The 16,391-nt window shown below is 47.4% G+C and overlaps 1 protein-coding gene across 9 annotated transcripts in view; it reads right to left on the minus strand.

Moving 5' to 3' along the window:
- The window catches only part of Pxk (PX domain containing serine/threonine kinase), a 66,467-nt gene that overhangs the window by 6,500 nt on the left and 43,576 nt on the right, over positions 1–16,391 (minus strand). For 4 of the 9 annotated variants that reach the window (XM_005387294.2, XM_005387295.2, XM_013515645.1 and 1 more), the window contains 6 exons: positions 15,705–15,783; positions 13,150–13,198; positions 8,436–8,513; positions 7,715–7,801; positions 7,179–7,248; positions 5,121–5,183 (listed from right to left, as the gene is read on the minus strand). In XM_005387294.2, coding sequence (XP_005387351.1) covers positions 5,121–5,183; positions 7,179–7,248; positions 7,715–7,801; positions 8,436–8,513; positions 13,150–13,198; positions 15,705–15,783 — 426 coding nt within the window. Of the gene's footprint in view, positions 1–2,102; positions 4,536–5,120; positions 5,184–7,178; positions 7,249–7,714; positions 7,802–8,435; positions 8,514–13,149; positions 13,199–15,704; positions 15,784–16,391 lie in introns of those variants that run through there. The other 5 variants (XM_013515643.1, XM_013515647.1, XM_013515646.1 and 2 more) reach the window with 3 other exon arrangements.

Raw genomic sequence — 16,391 nt, forward strand, 5'->3', positions numbered from 1 at the left:
CAAAAAACCCTCCTTCCTGTTCTTTAAGCTCTCAGTCATTCTCCTCTGCTTTGGTCCCTCCAGCTCCAGATCTGGAACTTCCCTTTTCTCTACTCATTCTTACAGACTGGGTTTTCTACAAGCTGCGGCATCTCCTGCCTCAAAATTATTGCATAACATTAAACTGTAGGCAAGAAGGGCTAGACTTCTCTGATGTCAGGCACTCCTGACACATACTCGACAGTGCTTTACAGCTTATAGAGCTTGGCGGTTATACTGTCTACCTCACAAGCAGCACAAGTTCTCTCAAAAGACAGCTTCCAAGAATGGAAACTACTTGCCCAAGGTCACACCAGGCAAGGGCAGAGTTAGGGTGCAGGTCAGCTTTCCTCATTCTACATTGAGGGTCTTTTCACGTGAGGCAGGCACAGTGCTCAATAGCACCGGTACTGCAGCGTGCCCTGAAAAACCAGGCATGCACTCAGTCAGCAGGAAAAGTGATTAAAGGCAGCAGTGAGTTAAAGTCCTGGCCACACGGGCCAGGGATATGGCTCAGCGGCACAGCTCCTGCCTGGCAAGCACGAGGTCATGAGTGCGATTCCCAGGACAAAAAAAAAAAAAAGAAATCCCAGCCATAGCACTAACCTCTGCCTAAGTGACCTTGGCCACCTTCTCTCAACCTTACTAGAGCCTCAGTTTCTCTGTAAAATGGAGCTAAACTCTCACGGGATGGGACAATATTCATGAGAATTAAATGAAACACTGACACAAATCAATTAGAACAGGAGCTGGCACAAAACAAGTGCTCAAAATATGTTAGCTGTGGTTATAAAAAACAACAATTTAGCATCTTTTCTTCTTTAGGTTTCCTAAAATATTCTTGAAAATCTGCTTAAAAAAAAAAAAAGCAAAGTAACAGGCCCAGCTGCTCCCTAAGTGAGGGGGTACCAAGTTACTGAGTATTTATGTATATGTAAACTGGGACCAGCTCTGTGTATTCACAGAAATACTAATTGATGACATTTACCATGACATAAATTGGGATAAAGGGTTTTAAAGTTCTTGAAAATGTGACCTTTCTAAGACAGAAAACAATCTTTAGCAAAAAAGAATGTTCTCACCAAAAAAAGGACTGCTGCATTAGAGAGTGTTACTTCACCAGACAGAACTGCCAGCAGACTCAGGGAAATGACTTCCTCCCATCAGTATGGGAGGCACCTCAAGATGCCCCAAGAGAGGGTGCTGCCGAGAGAAAAGGGAGGGCCTAGCTGCTGGGAAGGACCACGGGGAGCAGGACCCCCGTGTGTAAAAACATGTCAGTTCTCCTCGTGCTGAAGGTAACTGAGAGGAAGACACATTCAGCTACATAAATACTGCACACTGATGCTCTCAGGAAGAAATTCAACTTGCCTAAGCTGAGCCACTGCTGAGCCAGCTGCCAGAAGCGGGGTCCACACTAGATTTACAGCATGCTTGTTTGGAGCAACTTTGGGAGGGTCTCCTCTAACTTCTGCGTTTTGCATTTTCCAGAGGGGATAACCAAAACCGGCCACGGATACAGACTCACTCAGACTCTGAGTAATGAACCATATGGTCGGGTTTCTGAGTGCCAGGCACTGTTCACTGCCCCCCCCACCCCCATGTAACCCACAGAGCCTTTCTAACAGCAGGCACTTGGCCTGTCCCTTGGTGAATTGGAAGCACCTGGAGGCCAAGTGCCTGGCCCACGGTCCCAAAGCCAAGCAAGTGGTGGCTCCCAAGCTCAGGATCCCAGACCCATGGCGCAGGTCTCATGGGTTCCAGGTGCACTGTGATTGAGATGCTATCTTTTTTTTTTTTTTTTGGTTTTTCTCCGGTACCGGGAACCCAACTCACGACCTTGCGCATGCCAGGCAGGCGCTTTGCCACTGAGCTAAATCCCCAGCCCCTTGAGATGCTATCTTTTGTAGGAATTCTTTCATTAATACTAGTCCTTGAAAACGAAGACATTTTCCTTTCTTTCTTTTTTTTGTGGGTGGTTGTACTGAGGATTGAACCCAGGGCCTTCACACTGAGCTGCATCCCCAGCCCTTTATTATTCTGAGACAAGGTCTTGCTAAATTGCTAAACTGCCCAGACTGGGTTTCAATTTGTCATCCTCCTGCCAGTTTCCCGGAGTGCTTGGGATTATAGGTATGTGCCACCACACCCGGCTCCTTCCTTTCTGAAAACAGTATTTCATAATAAAGCTGGAAGACGCCACCCCTCACTTATACCCATGAACTTAGCCTAGAAGTCAGGCTGTAAATTGCAGTAAGTGAATCCAGCAGCAGGATGAGCAGCGTGCAGAGGGGCAGTGAGAAAGACGGGCCAAGAAGAAGCCAGCCTTCCTGGCCTGCACGTCTCACCAGGGCTGAGCAGTGGAAGCCCCCACCTGAGGCTGAGTCTGCCTTCACGCAGCAGAGGCCGTGACGGCAGAGGAAGCTGCGAAATCCATCGACGGGGACTCACAGCCACCTGTAGAAGGCAGCGACCTGAATGCCAGGCCCAGTGAGGCTCAGGACGGAGCTTGCTGTGTGCGAGTTTCCCGGAGGAGGAGCCCTTACTGAGGGAAGCGGAGGAGACAGAACACTGCTATTGCCAGCCCCCAAGGAAAGCACTGACCTGCACTGTGTCTGTCATTCTGGAGCTCCTGAGAGGCTCCGGAAAGGAGACTCCCTGAGAGCCGGGGCCTCGTCCCGTCGTCTCTGTAACCTAGGGCCTTGCGGAGTCCCTGGCAAACCACAGGCTCCCTGAAAGTGCCTCCTGGGAAAGTCTTGAAGGAATAAACAACGCGGGTACTTCATACAGGGCCCGAAGTGCGACCCTACCAGGTAAAGGCTAAGTATTACCACTTTTATGACTTGTATTACAAGAAATTCCCAGCAGAGGTCAGAGTACTGTTTTGGGGGTGGAGTTGACAATGCTGTCCACAAAACATCGAAGGGAAAGGAAAGGAGAAGCCACTGCGGCCGGGAAACCCTCGCCAGCGCAGGCTTCGTGCTTGGGCCTCAGCGTGCTTTCCTCCTCAGTCCCCCGGCCGCCCTCAGGTAGTGCTGTCGAACCCACAGCACCGACCCTGCCACTCCCCTGCACCTTAGCTGAATCTTCCAGTACTCTCTGACCACACAAGACGCCTGTTTTTCTTCTCTCATTCCAGGCAAACGCTTTGTTTAGTTAATTAATTAATTTGCTTTGCAGTGCTGGACTGAATCCAGGGCCTCACAAGGCTCAGCCAGTGTCCCACAGCGCCCTTGCTGTTTCATTTTGAGAGGGAGGTCTCCCTAAGTTACCCGAACTGCCCTCGAACCTGTAGTCCTCCCACTCACCTCTGGAGCAGCTGGGATTACAGGTGTACATCATCGTGCTTGGCTCAAGTGCTTTCTAAAAATGCTTTTCCCCCCAGTGCCGGACATTGAACTCAGGTTATTATGCATGTTGGTCAAGTGCTCTAGCACTGAGCTATATCCCTACCCTTCTGCGAATAGCCCCAAAATTACTTCATCTCATGCAAACTTGCTACTGTGTGATAGTTTCCACTTTTTTGTTGTTGTTTTGTTTTTTTTGAGACTGCCCTTGGACTCACCGTGTAGCCCAGGCTGCCCTCAAACTCCTGGTAATCCTCCTGCCTCAGCCTCCTAATCTCCTACTGGGATTACGGGTATGTACCACCACATGCAACTGAGATAGTTACCACTTAAAGTAGACATCAAGTAGAGAATTCCTCTGAAAAGTTTGAATGGACTATAAATTCCTCAAGACTTGTTTTGTTTGTTTGTTTGAGACAGGATCTCACTATGTGTGCCACTACACTCGGACCTTAAGACATTTAAAAATGAGAATCCACATACACACAGTGTATGGCTATATACTTAGCAGACACCTTACTTGTTCAAGGAGGGTTTATGGAGGTAATTCTCTTTAATTTCCTTAATATGTCCAACTGGTATAAAATTAATACCTTTTCTTCTAGAAAATGGCTCTACCTAGGCTGGGCAGTGAGCCTGCAGAAAGCCTGAGCCTTCTGGATCAGCCTCAGTAGGTCACCTTCAAAAAAGAAAGATCTGTCTTGATCCATTTTGGGGAAGTTCTTGTAAAATCTGCTGACAAAGACAGGAAGAAGTATATACGTTCCATGAACCAGGTACCTGGCAACTCAAAACCAGCCCCGGCCCAGAACATTCTGCAGTAAGCCATCAGTAATCACTATCAGCCAGCAAGGGCAAACCCCTGCTCCCAAGGAGGGGGTTCAAACTAGCCCCTTGCATTTGCCTGTTGTTTTCTCAGGAAGATCAGCTCGAAGCCTCTGGGAGAACTGGGACATGCTCTTGGAGGCTCCTGGGGACCACAACTGCTCATGAATGTGAGTACTGTCAGGTCTTGATCAATCCTGCTGATGACCGTCCCCTCACACAGCTGCAGGAAGCCTCCAAGAACAACCAATGTGCTCCGAGTGGCAGAACCAGCTCCTCAGACACCCAGGCTATCTGGTCCGCTTAAGACGTAAAGAGAGGCTGCTCCAGGAAGTTTTTACTCGGCTTGGAAAGTAGTTAGAAGAGAGGTTTTAGTTCAAAAAGGAAAGAACATGAAGACAGTATTATGAGACTATTCCACAGAGTCAGATTATTTTTCTACGTAGTCTCAAGATAAATTCCTTTTAAATTTTTTGAAAGTAATTCATAATATCTGACTTAACTCACAAATGCAAAACAAAGGCTAGTGATACAGAACTATTAGCAGAATAAACTATACGTAGTCACCAGGCAACCCGAAGGGAGGTATTTCACTGTACACTAGGGGCCGCATCCGTTCTGCGCTGAGACAAAGCCAGTGTGGATGGGCGCCCTCAGGAGGATGCTTTGGCAGGACAGGGCCCTGGGCACGGGTGTATTTTGTCTGCAGACAAGCTGGCTCAGCAAAGAACGAGCTTGACAAAAGGGTGCCTAACAGCTCTAAAAGCGGCGAACACAGAGTTTCTCGTAGAAGACACACAGCTAACTTAAGTTCCCTCTGGTCTCTGGAGAAGGCTGGTGCTACTGGACCCCTGCAGCAAGGCAAGAAGAAGAGCCCTTCCTCCCGTTGGTGGAGAGGAGGGAGGTATGTCACCTTACCACACTACTGACCTGCTGTAGAGGGCGGAGTCGGAGATGACGGGGATGTGAGAGGTGAGCTGGCCCCAGACCCTGCTAAGATAAAACAGACAAACGCTCACGGGAACTGAAGAGAGGCACCTGGAATTTGATGCAAACAGAAACCCACTGTTGTTTGAGAATCTGCACTTGGCCTAGCACTTGGGTCACAACATGAGAAGGGACAGAAACTTGGGAGACTGGGTCCAGTGCAACAGGCTGTCCCCCAGCGCAGGGTCGGCTTCCTTCCCGGGCCACGGCAGGCTGAGTCCCTGGGTCCGCCCAGCTTGCCTGGTCTGCAACCAACTCTGCAGTCAGTGGCTTAGGCACAATCCCATTTCAAAGAGCAAGTGGAAGGAAGAAACTGCAGGGGTTCACAGGCCGTGCCTCATCCTCCTCAGAAGTCAGCCAGGAGACAGCCGAAACTCCTTGAGGGCGCGAGCGTGTCTTGGGAGGCCTTGCTGCTCCCCTCTGGCTGCCGCAGGCGTCAGGAAGGCGGAGAGCACAGTCAGGCTTTCTCTGCTTTGTAAAGAACTAGAGGTTGAACAGGTCACTGCCAGACTGACGTGAATCTCGGCCTGCTGACGACGAAGAGTGGTCTCTGTCCACGCCATCAGCCACGGAGAAAAGAGACCTGCCATGCTGGAACTAGCTGCTGGCCACCGTTTCCATCCCAGGAGCCTGCCTTGGTCCTCCCTGGGACCTCGTCCCACCCTCTCCCCCAGCGCTCTCCAGCTGCACCCGTGGTGGTGTCGGCATGACTGGCCCCTCCTTCTGGAGCCTCCTGTTTAGAGCTATGAGTCCTACTGCTCAGCCCATTCCAACCTTCCGATGCCCAGCTCTGCCTACACCACCTGCTGTGGCCCCTGCAGCCCCCAGGTGCCTCCCAATCTCCCCCCGCCCACCCCCGTGCACCTCTCAGGTAGGCATGCTCCTGGCTGACTTCTGAGGATGAGGCACAGCTGGCGAATACCCACAGTTTCTCCTCTTCCTTCCACTTTCTCTTTTTTTTCTTTGAAATGGGATTGTGCTATTTTCCCAGGCTGGTCTTCACCTCCTGGGCTCAATCCATCCTCCTGTCTCAGCGTCCTGAGTAGCTGGGACTACGGAGTGCAGGACACCAGCAAGCCTGGCCCTCCCATGTTAACCGCCTCTGCCTCTTCCCCCATCCCTCCTCGCTCTGCTCTCCAGAAAGATGAACGAGAGTCCCTCACAGCGAGACTGACGGCGGGGCTCCTCATGCTCACCCCTTGGCCCTCTAGCTCTTCAGCCACTCTCCTTTCTGCATCTTCAGTTTCTCACTCCCTGCTGGGACCTTCTCCTGCCTAAAAGTATAGTAAGTTAACCCTCAAACCCTCACATCTCCTTTCCCGTAGCCCTCAGGCTGCACCTGCTGCCCGTTAGAATGAAACCTTCCCTGTGTCAAAACTGTGCTTTACAGAGTCACCAAGTACAAGAACTGCAAGGACCACAGGGACCACTCACCCTGGCCCTGATGTGTAAACATGGGCATATCTGAAGCCCAAGCCAGGGAGCTGGGTGAGGGGCAGCCGGGAATGCAGTGAGGTCTTCCCACTCAGGACAGCGCTCTTCATAGCAGCTCGGCCTGTCTGGAATGACGCTTCTTGACACTCCAACACACAGTCCTTTCCCTAATCCACACAGGTGCAAATCCTTCCACCACACGGGGTCCACAGCAGAGGCCGGGATTTGGGGTAATTTCAGTTTATGCAGACTTTACCCAAAAACAGGAGGCCCTGCATTGTAACTTGAGTCTGTTTCTCCTCCACGGCAGATGCTCCTGTGTCTCTGACGGCCTGAGTCTGGCCATGAGCGAAGAGGCAGGGCTATGCAGTGACATCTGAGGCCAGCCCAACCTTCAGTTCTGAGCCCACAGGTGCCATCACAATCCCCTGTTAGGCACAGAATTCTCTTCTTCTCTGCATTCATGACTACACTGTCCAATCTTTGCCCACTAGAACCCCAAACCTACTCAACTGCCCCGATGCCGACCTCTAGATTGTGAGCCCCTTCCCGTCTCTACCCAGTTACCTGAATTGTTAGAGTTGCTGTACTTCATTGAATGCTCTTCACTATTTTCAATAGCAGATCGTTTTGATTTCTTTAAAAATAAAGGAAGGGGAGGGAAGCAAAGAATCAACACACTGAAGCAGAGAGTTCAAAGTAAAAACGTTCAAAAAAAAATTAACAACTTTCCAGGCATACAGCTTGACTAGCTACAGACTAAGTCATATTTGACCTCATAACTTCATACAGTAAAGAAGCCACAAGCCAAAACTACAGGGGGAACTAAAACCAGGAGTGCTGACTTTACCATCTCAAGCCAATCATCTCCTCCAATCAGATCATGCCATAATGAGCCCAGCAAGCCAGGAAACTGTATGGTCCAACGCTCTACTAATATTATGTGGCTTTTTAAAAAGCTACAAACCAGTCATCTGGAAATGCTTTCAGCTTTCAAGGAGATACAGCACAAAATCTGTCATTAAACACAGACCATTAGCCTAGGACTTTTTCTTACACAGGGTCAAGAATTCACAAGAAGAATGCAGAGACACCAGGCATACCTTCCGAGCCAAAATCTTTCTCTTTTTTCTTTCTTCTTCAGATCCATGGTGGGACTGAGCTCTTGTCAGTCTTCGATGCTGGTGAATCTTTAAGAGACCACAATTCACCATAAATGTAAGCAGATACTATAGGTAGTTTCCTAATGAAACTTTTCTCCAACATGTTTGGCCAAATCAAATTATTTGGAGAAAAAAAATTTCTTTGCTAAGCCTGTCTGCCTCCTGGCTTGGGTCTGGATGTCTACAGGAAGAGTATGCTAAGGGACGAAGAGCTTCCGACTCCCTCAGTTCCTCCTTGCCTTCCTTTTTATAGAAGACCAGAAGAATCTGGTCTACGGCATCTGTCGAGTATGGGCCATACATTCGCCAACTGCCACACCTGGCACACCCTGACCATAAAGGACGGCCACCCTGTGCACATGGGTCAATTTCTCCACCCTGAGCTGCTGAGGGCACAGGGAAGTATTCAGGTTTTGGGCTGAGGATATACCTCAGTGGCACAGCACCTTGCTTGGCAAGCACAAGGTCCTGAGTTCAATTCCCGGTACCAAAAAAAAAATTCAGTTTTGGGTTATAGTATCTAGTCCAGAACCTGGTTGAGAGCAAATATGCACAAAATGTTTAGGGAATGAACAATCTGTCAAAAGACAACCACCAGGAAGACCATGGTAGAGGGTGGGGCCCCTAAAAGATCATACGGCAACGAAGAATGGCCGCTTACCTGTTTCTGCTCTTCCATTAGTCTCTTTTCTATAGATTCCTTGGCAGTTCTCAATGCCTCTTTCAACTTGGTGGGAATCTGAGAGAAGAGAAAGTGTGTCAGCAAAGAGGCTAGCGGCTCTGAGCACCGAGGTGCCGAGGAACAGCTGCATGTGCAGAAAGCGGTCCTCTGGAGCACAACAGTCACGGCCGTCTGCTGAGTTCCAGCCCAGTCCCGCTTCACACCCCCAACCTCTCTAGCATTTTTAGTAATGCACACACTAACATGATATGTATTTCTAGTAATGTGAATGGGATCTCAAATTGCCAGAACAACCTTAAAGAAAAACAAATTTGGAGGAGACTCACACTTCCTGATTTTGAAACCTATTACGTATCTACAGTAATCAAAACTGTGGTACTGACATGAAGACATGCCTAGGCCGATGGAACACGACAGGGAACCTCGAAGTAAACTCTCCAAATATGGCCAAGAATGGCAGTAGGGAAAGGACAGTCTTTCTGATAAGCAGCATTGGGAAAATTGGAATATCTACATGCAAGGGCTGGGGGCTAAACCCTTACCTTACACCATACATAAAAATTAATTCAAAATGGGTTCAAGACCTAAATCTAAGACTAAAAACTATAAAACTCCTAAAAGAAAAACGGAAAAAAAAAACTTCATGACATTAAATTTGGCAGTGATTTCTTGGCTATGACACCAAAAAATAAAAACAAGCAGTAAAAAAGGTAAATTGGATTTCTTCAAAATTTAGTTTTCTGCAACAAAGGACACTACCAACACTGAAAAGGCAAATATCCGCCATCACATATTTGATAAGGGTTTAATACCCAGGGCATAGCAAGGACCTCCTGTAACTCAACGACAACAAAAGTATGTAACCCCATTTAAAATTAGGTAAAACGGACATTTCTCCAAAGAAAATATATGACTGGCCAAAAGCAAGCACATGGAGAGGCGCTCTACATCTCTCATCACTACAGAGACGCAAATGAAAACCACACGGAGACGTCACCACGCACACGCCGGGAACCACACCGAGACGTCACCGCGCACACGCAGGGAACCACACCGAGACGTCACCGCGCACACGCAGGGAACCACACCGAGACGTCACAGCGCACACGCCGGGAACCCCACGGAGACGTCGCCGGGAACCACACCGAGACGTCACCGCGCACACGCCGGGAACCACACCGAGACGTCACAGCGCACACGCCGGGAACCCCACGGAGACGTCGCCGGGAACCACACCGAGACGTCACCCCGCACAGGCCGGGAACCACACCGAGACGTCACCGCGCACACGCCGGGAACCCCACGGAGACGTCATCGCGCACACGCCGGGAACCCCACGGAGACGTCATCGCGCACACGCAGGGAACCACACCAAGACGTCACCGCGCACACGCAGGGAACCACACCAAGACGTCACCGCGCACACACTAGGACGGCCACCATCAGAAGAAAATAACGAGTGCTGTTCAAGTGTGGAGAAACCGGAGCCCTCGCACTCAGCTGGCAGGAATATCAACTTGTACAAGCGCTGAGGACACAACATGGAGACCCACCACACAACTAACACTAAAACAGATGTACTGCATGATTCGGCAGTTCCGCAGCTATATATTCAAAAGAATTGGAAGTAGGACCTCCAAAAGACATCTGTGTACTCATGTTCATTACAGCATTATTCCAAATAGCCGGAAAGCAGAACCGCCCAAACATTCATCATAAAAAAGAGATTTAAAAAAAATATGGTTTATGTGTGAATACATAGACACACAGAGAAGAATATTATTCAGCGTTTAAAATGAAGCAAAAAGCTGGGTGTGGTGGCACACGCCTATAATCCCACTCCGGACACTGAGGCAGGAGGATCTTTGTGAGTTTGAGACCAGCCTGAGCTACAAAGTGAGCTCAAGGCCACCCTGAACTGCATAGCAAGACCCTGTCTTAAAAAAAAAAAAAAAAGAAAGAAAGAAAAAGAAAAAGAAAAAGAAAAAAAAAGACAAAAATAAATAAATAAAAAGCAGGGAAAAAAAAAGAAAAAAAAAGCAGATGTGGTTATATGTTATAACATGGATAAATCATGAAATGATGCCAGGTAAAATAATTTAATCACAAAAATATAAATATTGAACGACTCCATTAAGTTTGTGGGAATCGGAAAAGGAGAGGACACCCTGCACTGAAGAATGTTGTGGACAGTCGAAGTCCTGGCACCAAGGAGGAGCAGTCAGCAAATACAACGTAATATGACATACCACAGATAATGTGATTCTACTTATCTCAGGTACCTAAAGTAGTCGAAGTCATGGAAACAAAAACTAAGACGATGGTTACCATGAGCCGGCGAGAGGTGGAAATGGGAAACTGTTCTACAGGTATAGAGCTCCACTGTACAGTCCATTACACAACAGCGTGAAGACAATTACACCACTGAACTGTACCCCCACAAATGGTTAGGTAGGCTGGGTGTGGTGATGCACATTTATAATTTCAGCTATTCAGGAGGCTGAGGAGCAATCAATCCAAGTTCAAGGTCAGCCTGGGCAACTTACCGAGACCCCGTCTCAAAATTTATAAAGGGCTGGGAGGTAGCTCAGTGGTACAGGGCGTGGCTAACATGTACAAGGTCCTAGAATTAATCCCCAGTGCAACACACACACACACATACACGTATGTTAAGTAGGTTAGGTAGATTTTATATTATGTGATTTTTGCTACAATTTTTAAAACACATGAAGTTTATTGGAACACACACAAATTCAAGTAATTACAGTATTTTATAAATTTAGACATAATTTCTCTGTAAGGCTTATATTCTGAATTTCACAAGATTAGTCCTTTTTCCTGTTGGGAAATAATGCTAACCACATCCTGAATTTATTATCTTTTTAAACCATGAGAGGTGGAGGCCTGGAAAACAGACACCCAGGTCATGCTGAAGTTTTTATTACTCTTTTCAAACTTAAATTTAAAAAGTACTGAGTAATACAGTCAAATGGCTCAACATCTGAAATGTATAAAAAGGTACATACACAGGGGAAGGTCTCCACCTCCTGTCACCATTTCCTGTGTAACTTAACACAAAGCCAGTGCATATTCAAGACACTGATGTGTCTGGTTTTTAAAATCATATTTTTGCCAGGGATATATAGCTCAGCGGTACAGTGCCTGCCTAGCAAGCACGAGGTCATGAGTTTGATTCCTGGTACCAAATAAATAAATAAATAAAATCACATTTTTGTTTTGTTTTGTTTATGGAGACAGGGTCTTGCTATGCAGTTCAGGGCAACACCAAACTCACCATGTAGCCCAGATTGGCCTGAAACTCATCCTCCTGCCTCAGCCTCATGACTGCTGGAAGTGCTGGGATTACAAGCATGTGCTACCACATCCAGCTAAAATCACATTGTTGGGCCAGGGATATAGCTCAGCACCACAAGCACCTGCCTGGCAAGCGCATGGTCCTGAGTTCGATTCCCAGTTCCAATCAATCAATCAATCGATCAATCAATAAAATAAAATCACATTGTTTTTGCTGTGAGGCCCTCTGCTTTAGAGGAGGATTGAGATCTAATCCTAATCCCTGAATCCTGAGGGCTGGAACATCAGGATTTCAGGACAGCATGTTTATTGCTGAGAGAACACATTTCCCTAAGACGTGTCTGTGAAGAGATGAATTTGAATTTAACAAGCTCTTTCCTCCTTCAGAGAGAAAAAGGCTGTTGTCAGAACTCCTCCAAGTGGCAAACAGGACAGGAAGAGGGTCTCTTTCCTATGCAACCTTCTACCCCCACCCTGGTTCTATTTCTTTGTCTTTCTAACTTTATTTTCATAAAGGTTTGACGTGTTCTTTTGTAATACAGAAAGGAGGAGCGCACTCCCCTCCAGTCAGCGCTAACTGCACACTGCTCAGAAGCAGGCTCTGAACCGGGAATTCCCAAGGACACCCTCAGCGGTCCGCTGACAGCAGAATGGCAGGACTCAGCACTGCAGCACACACAGACTCGAAGGTTACGGCTTGTCCACAGGGCAGAGGCTGGACGGGAGCAATGAAATGTTCACTGCTTTGCTCGCTGTGTGTAGCGCTGGGGATGAGCACAGGCCTCGGCTATGCTACGCTAGCACTCCACCGCTGACTGCACCCCAGCCCTGTCTGGTAGAGACATCGCTGGCTGCCAGAACGCATTTGGGGGTGAAGGCCAAGGCCACTGCTTCACCCCCTGCAGTGAGCAGGCCAGCTCCCACAGCAAGAATTATCTGACCCAAAAGGTCAAACGCCCCGTGTGTGAAAAGTGCCGCTACAGACAATGGCCAGCGTCCTGACAGCACGGGAAGGCATCGCTCTAGTTTTCAGTCCTTCCCAAGCACCACCGCTGCCCCGGGACTTCCTTCCAGACTCCTCTCCAGAGACAGATGGGCGGCTCTATACATTGTGTGTTATATCCTGATCTTTCAAACCTTGGCCCAAATCATGATAACTGCCATGTTACTAAAATGTCTAAGTTTCACTTTATTCGATAAAAATTTCTTCAAACAGATGCATTATAAATTATAAAACTAGACTTTAATTGTGAGATATTAAGAATATTTCCCAATTTTCCCTACTGTATACCTTTTCTTTTTTAGTTTAAAAGTGGTGATTTTCAAAGCCAACTTATTTTTGTCACAAGCTTTAAAAAAATGATATGATTTGCTTTACCTTGAACTGTGGCTTTTCAGAAGTGGTCAGTAAAACATCACTGAATAATCTGCAAGGAAAAGAAACAACAAAATATTCATTGAACCAGGTGCTTCCCGGACTAGGATCAAAGCAGATTTGACACCTTTAGCCCCTGAAGTCTCTCTTCTCCCACCACACACCCGGCCCCGGCCAATCCACCTGCAAGGCGCAGCAAGAAGCCGAAGGAGTTTACAGATCAAGTGTGACCTCAGGACCCTCCGACTCTCCTGCCTCGGGAGTGTCACCAGGAGACTGGGCCAGCTGGGGACTAGAGGTTGTTTCCCCATTGTAGGGCAATACAGTGTTTGAAAAACTTTTTTTTTTTTTTTTTGTAAATAGCAATTTGCAAAGATATTGCAAATATAAGCAGTAGATACTTCAAAACAGAATAGCTGTTTTCTCTTTTTCTTGCCTCAATAAAAATTATTCTAGAGCGCAGTAAAAGATAAATGTTCAAGTAAGTAGAAAGGAATTATTCTGATTGGAATTTAAGACAAAAATAATTTGCTTCCAACTGCTTCTCATGCTTCATTTAAAAAAAATAGCTGCTTGGGGGTATATAAATTTTCTTCAAAAGTATGTCATTAAAAACAATACCATGGGTATAAAGAAAGATAAATTCGAGGCTTTTATAGGTAAATGGATGCAACTAGAGACCATACTCCTAAGCGAAATAAACCAGGTCCACATGTGTAAAGATCATACTGTCTCCCTTAGTGTAAGAAACTGAAAGAGTAAATAAAACCCAAAAGGTATAATAGATATTGTGAAAGAGAAAAAAACTGCTTAAAAGGAAAGAACAACTGGGATGAGGAAAAAGAGAAAAGAAAGAAGGGAAAATATACACAAGATAGCTAATATAATCATACTATTAATTTCCATTGGTTTATTGAAAGGAACAGTTAATGCTTAAGTATTTTCTGACCAATTTTATATGCTTATATCTTATAATCTGAACAACTACTTTGAAGACAAAAATATGCAGTATAACAACCACTGTTGAATTCCTATCATCTTGTACTTCGAAATCGTGTATTGTTCCTAAAGTTTTTTTTAAATTATTTTTTATTCTCTTTAAAATATAAATAAATAATTTAAAGGGGGAAGAAAAAACCCAATAGCATGGGGCTGGAGAGGTATCTCAGCGCCACAGCACCTGCCTGTCAAGCACAAGGTCCTGAGTTCGATTCCCAGTACCAAAAATAAATAAATAAACAAATGAAGAACAGCATGGGCTGAGGATATAGCTCAAGGGCACAGTACTTGCCCAGCATGCATGAGGCCCAGGGTCTGATCAGCGCCCCGCCCCCGACAAGCCAGAAAAACAATAGTGTGAGGACCCCTGAACTGCTCTGACTAGACCGCTTGCTTGGAGAGCGCAAGCACATACAGACTTTCCTGGAATCGCCCTCCTTTCATAAGGACAGGCAATTCATCCAAGCAGAAAGGACAAGGCCCCCTTTTCCCTCAGCGCTCCTCACAGCCCCGGCCCTCCCGGCCGCACCTCCATCCGCTTCCAGACAACACGTTTTAATTGATCATAGGCCACACTTCTCCCACTGTTACTCTCCAGGCTGAAGTCCATAGGGTAGAAAGACTTCAGTGAAGGAAAAATATTTGAATTAGAATAGGAGAATGGGAGAACTGAAGAATAGTAGAAAAATGCAAGTTCAAGCCCAGCCTGTGCAACTTAGCAACATCCTCTCTAGATTAAAAAGGGTTGGGAAGTAGCTCAGTGGTACAGCACCCCTGGTTCAATTCCAAGTACCAAAAACCAACCAAACCAAACCTCACCAAACTACACCAAAACAGAACAAAAGAAAACAACTTACAGGAAGAGTGAATACGGGGCCTGCAGTCAGCAATCTGCCCCTCTGAACTCTGCTGCACACACACGCTTTCCCTTGCCTTGTCTGCTCCTGTCACTGTCTCCTTAGTACACCTGTCAGATCACAAGCTGGCCAGGACAGAAGAGCACCAGGCGCGGGAAAGCCCGCTCACTATTCTAACTTGAAGGCAGACGCCTTGAGTGCAGAGTCTGCAGCACGTGCCGGGTACAAGCTAGGTGCTTAGGGAATTACAGCCAGTGAGGAAGTGGACAAAGGCACAGCAGCCCAGAAACACGCTGCCGCCTCGGGGGGCCGACCCTGCGAGGCCCTGTGACTTGGGAACTGTCCTCGGCTGCTGCCAGCCGCTGCGCTGCAGTGGGCTCGGGAAGGAGAGGCTCGGGAAGGAGAGGCACGGAGGAGCACTGCTTTGGCCTCTCCTAAGCTGGGGCGCCGCGTGTACGCACACAATGCCAGCGCTGACGAGAAGGGACACACGAGGAAAGCACGCTGATGTTCAAGGAGAGCAACCAGACTGGGCGCACAGCGCCGACAAGGAAACGGTCAGGGGACTGCGCTGGAGTGACCATCTGGAACAGGTCACTTCAACTCTGCAGGGACAGCGGCTGAGTACCAGGCCCTGGCGCACAGCGGTCCAGGGTTCCACACAGTTATCAGGATGACAACCAAAGCGTATGATTGACTTACGGCATCTGTAAGAGCCGGGAGACGGTGGGCATGCCATTTTTACAGGCTTCACAAGACAGCGTAGACTCCAACACGGCCACTTGAAATGAACAGATACACATTTTAGTTCCACGGAACACTGCTGGCAAATCCACTGGGCGATGAAAAGTTTGACAGAGCTTTGCAACAGCTGCCTGCAGGCTGATCAGAACAGTGTCAAAACTTCACACACGGACAGATGGCGTATGTGGGGGAGGGGAACGATGGCAACACGGGAGTCACCGATGACTCAAAAACACGCCTCAGAAAGCACGTGCTGACAGAAAGCCAAATGCATTTCAATGTTAACTGGAGGAAGAAGTCAAGATATCATTCATAAAAGTGTTCTCATAAAAGCGAAGTAAACACTACACAGAAGCAGAATTCTAAACTTGAAAGACATTTTGCTGCTTGCTTGCTTATAATCAAAACCAGTACTTGAGAGTTAGGGTTAGTTGCTACCTCATCATCTAACACCTTGGATGCTATACACAAGAGCAACCAGACTCCTACCACAGCACACTGTTCAGTTTCAGTTATTCAAACCCCAATTGTGAGATGCTTAGGGCCCGTTCTCCAGAGCTGCTTCATCTGACACGGTGACACTCTCCAGAGTGCTGACTTGCACATTCTAAGTACAGTGGTCTGACAGATAACCTGCCCTTCCTT

The sequence above is a fragment of the Chinchilla lanigera genome, unplaced genomic scaffold (genome assembly GCF_000276665.1).
Source record: "Chinchilla lanigera isolate Chin_1 unplaced genomic scaffold, ChiLan1.0 scaffold00029, whole genome shotgun sequence".
In the NCBI taxonomy this organism is placed as follows: Eukaryota; Metazoa; Chordata; class Mammalia; order Rodentia; family Chinchillidae; genus Chinchilla; species Chinchilla lanigera.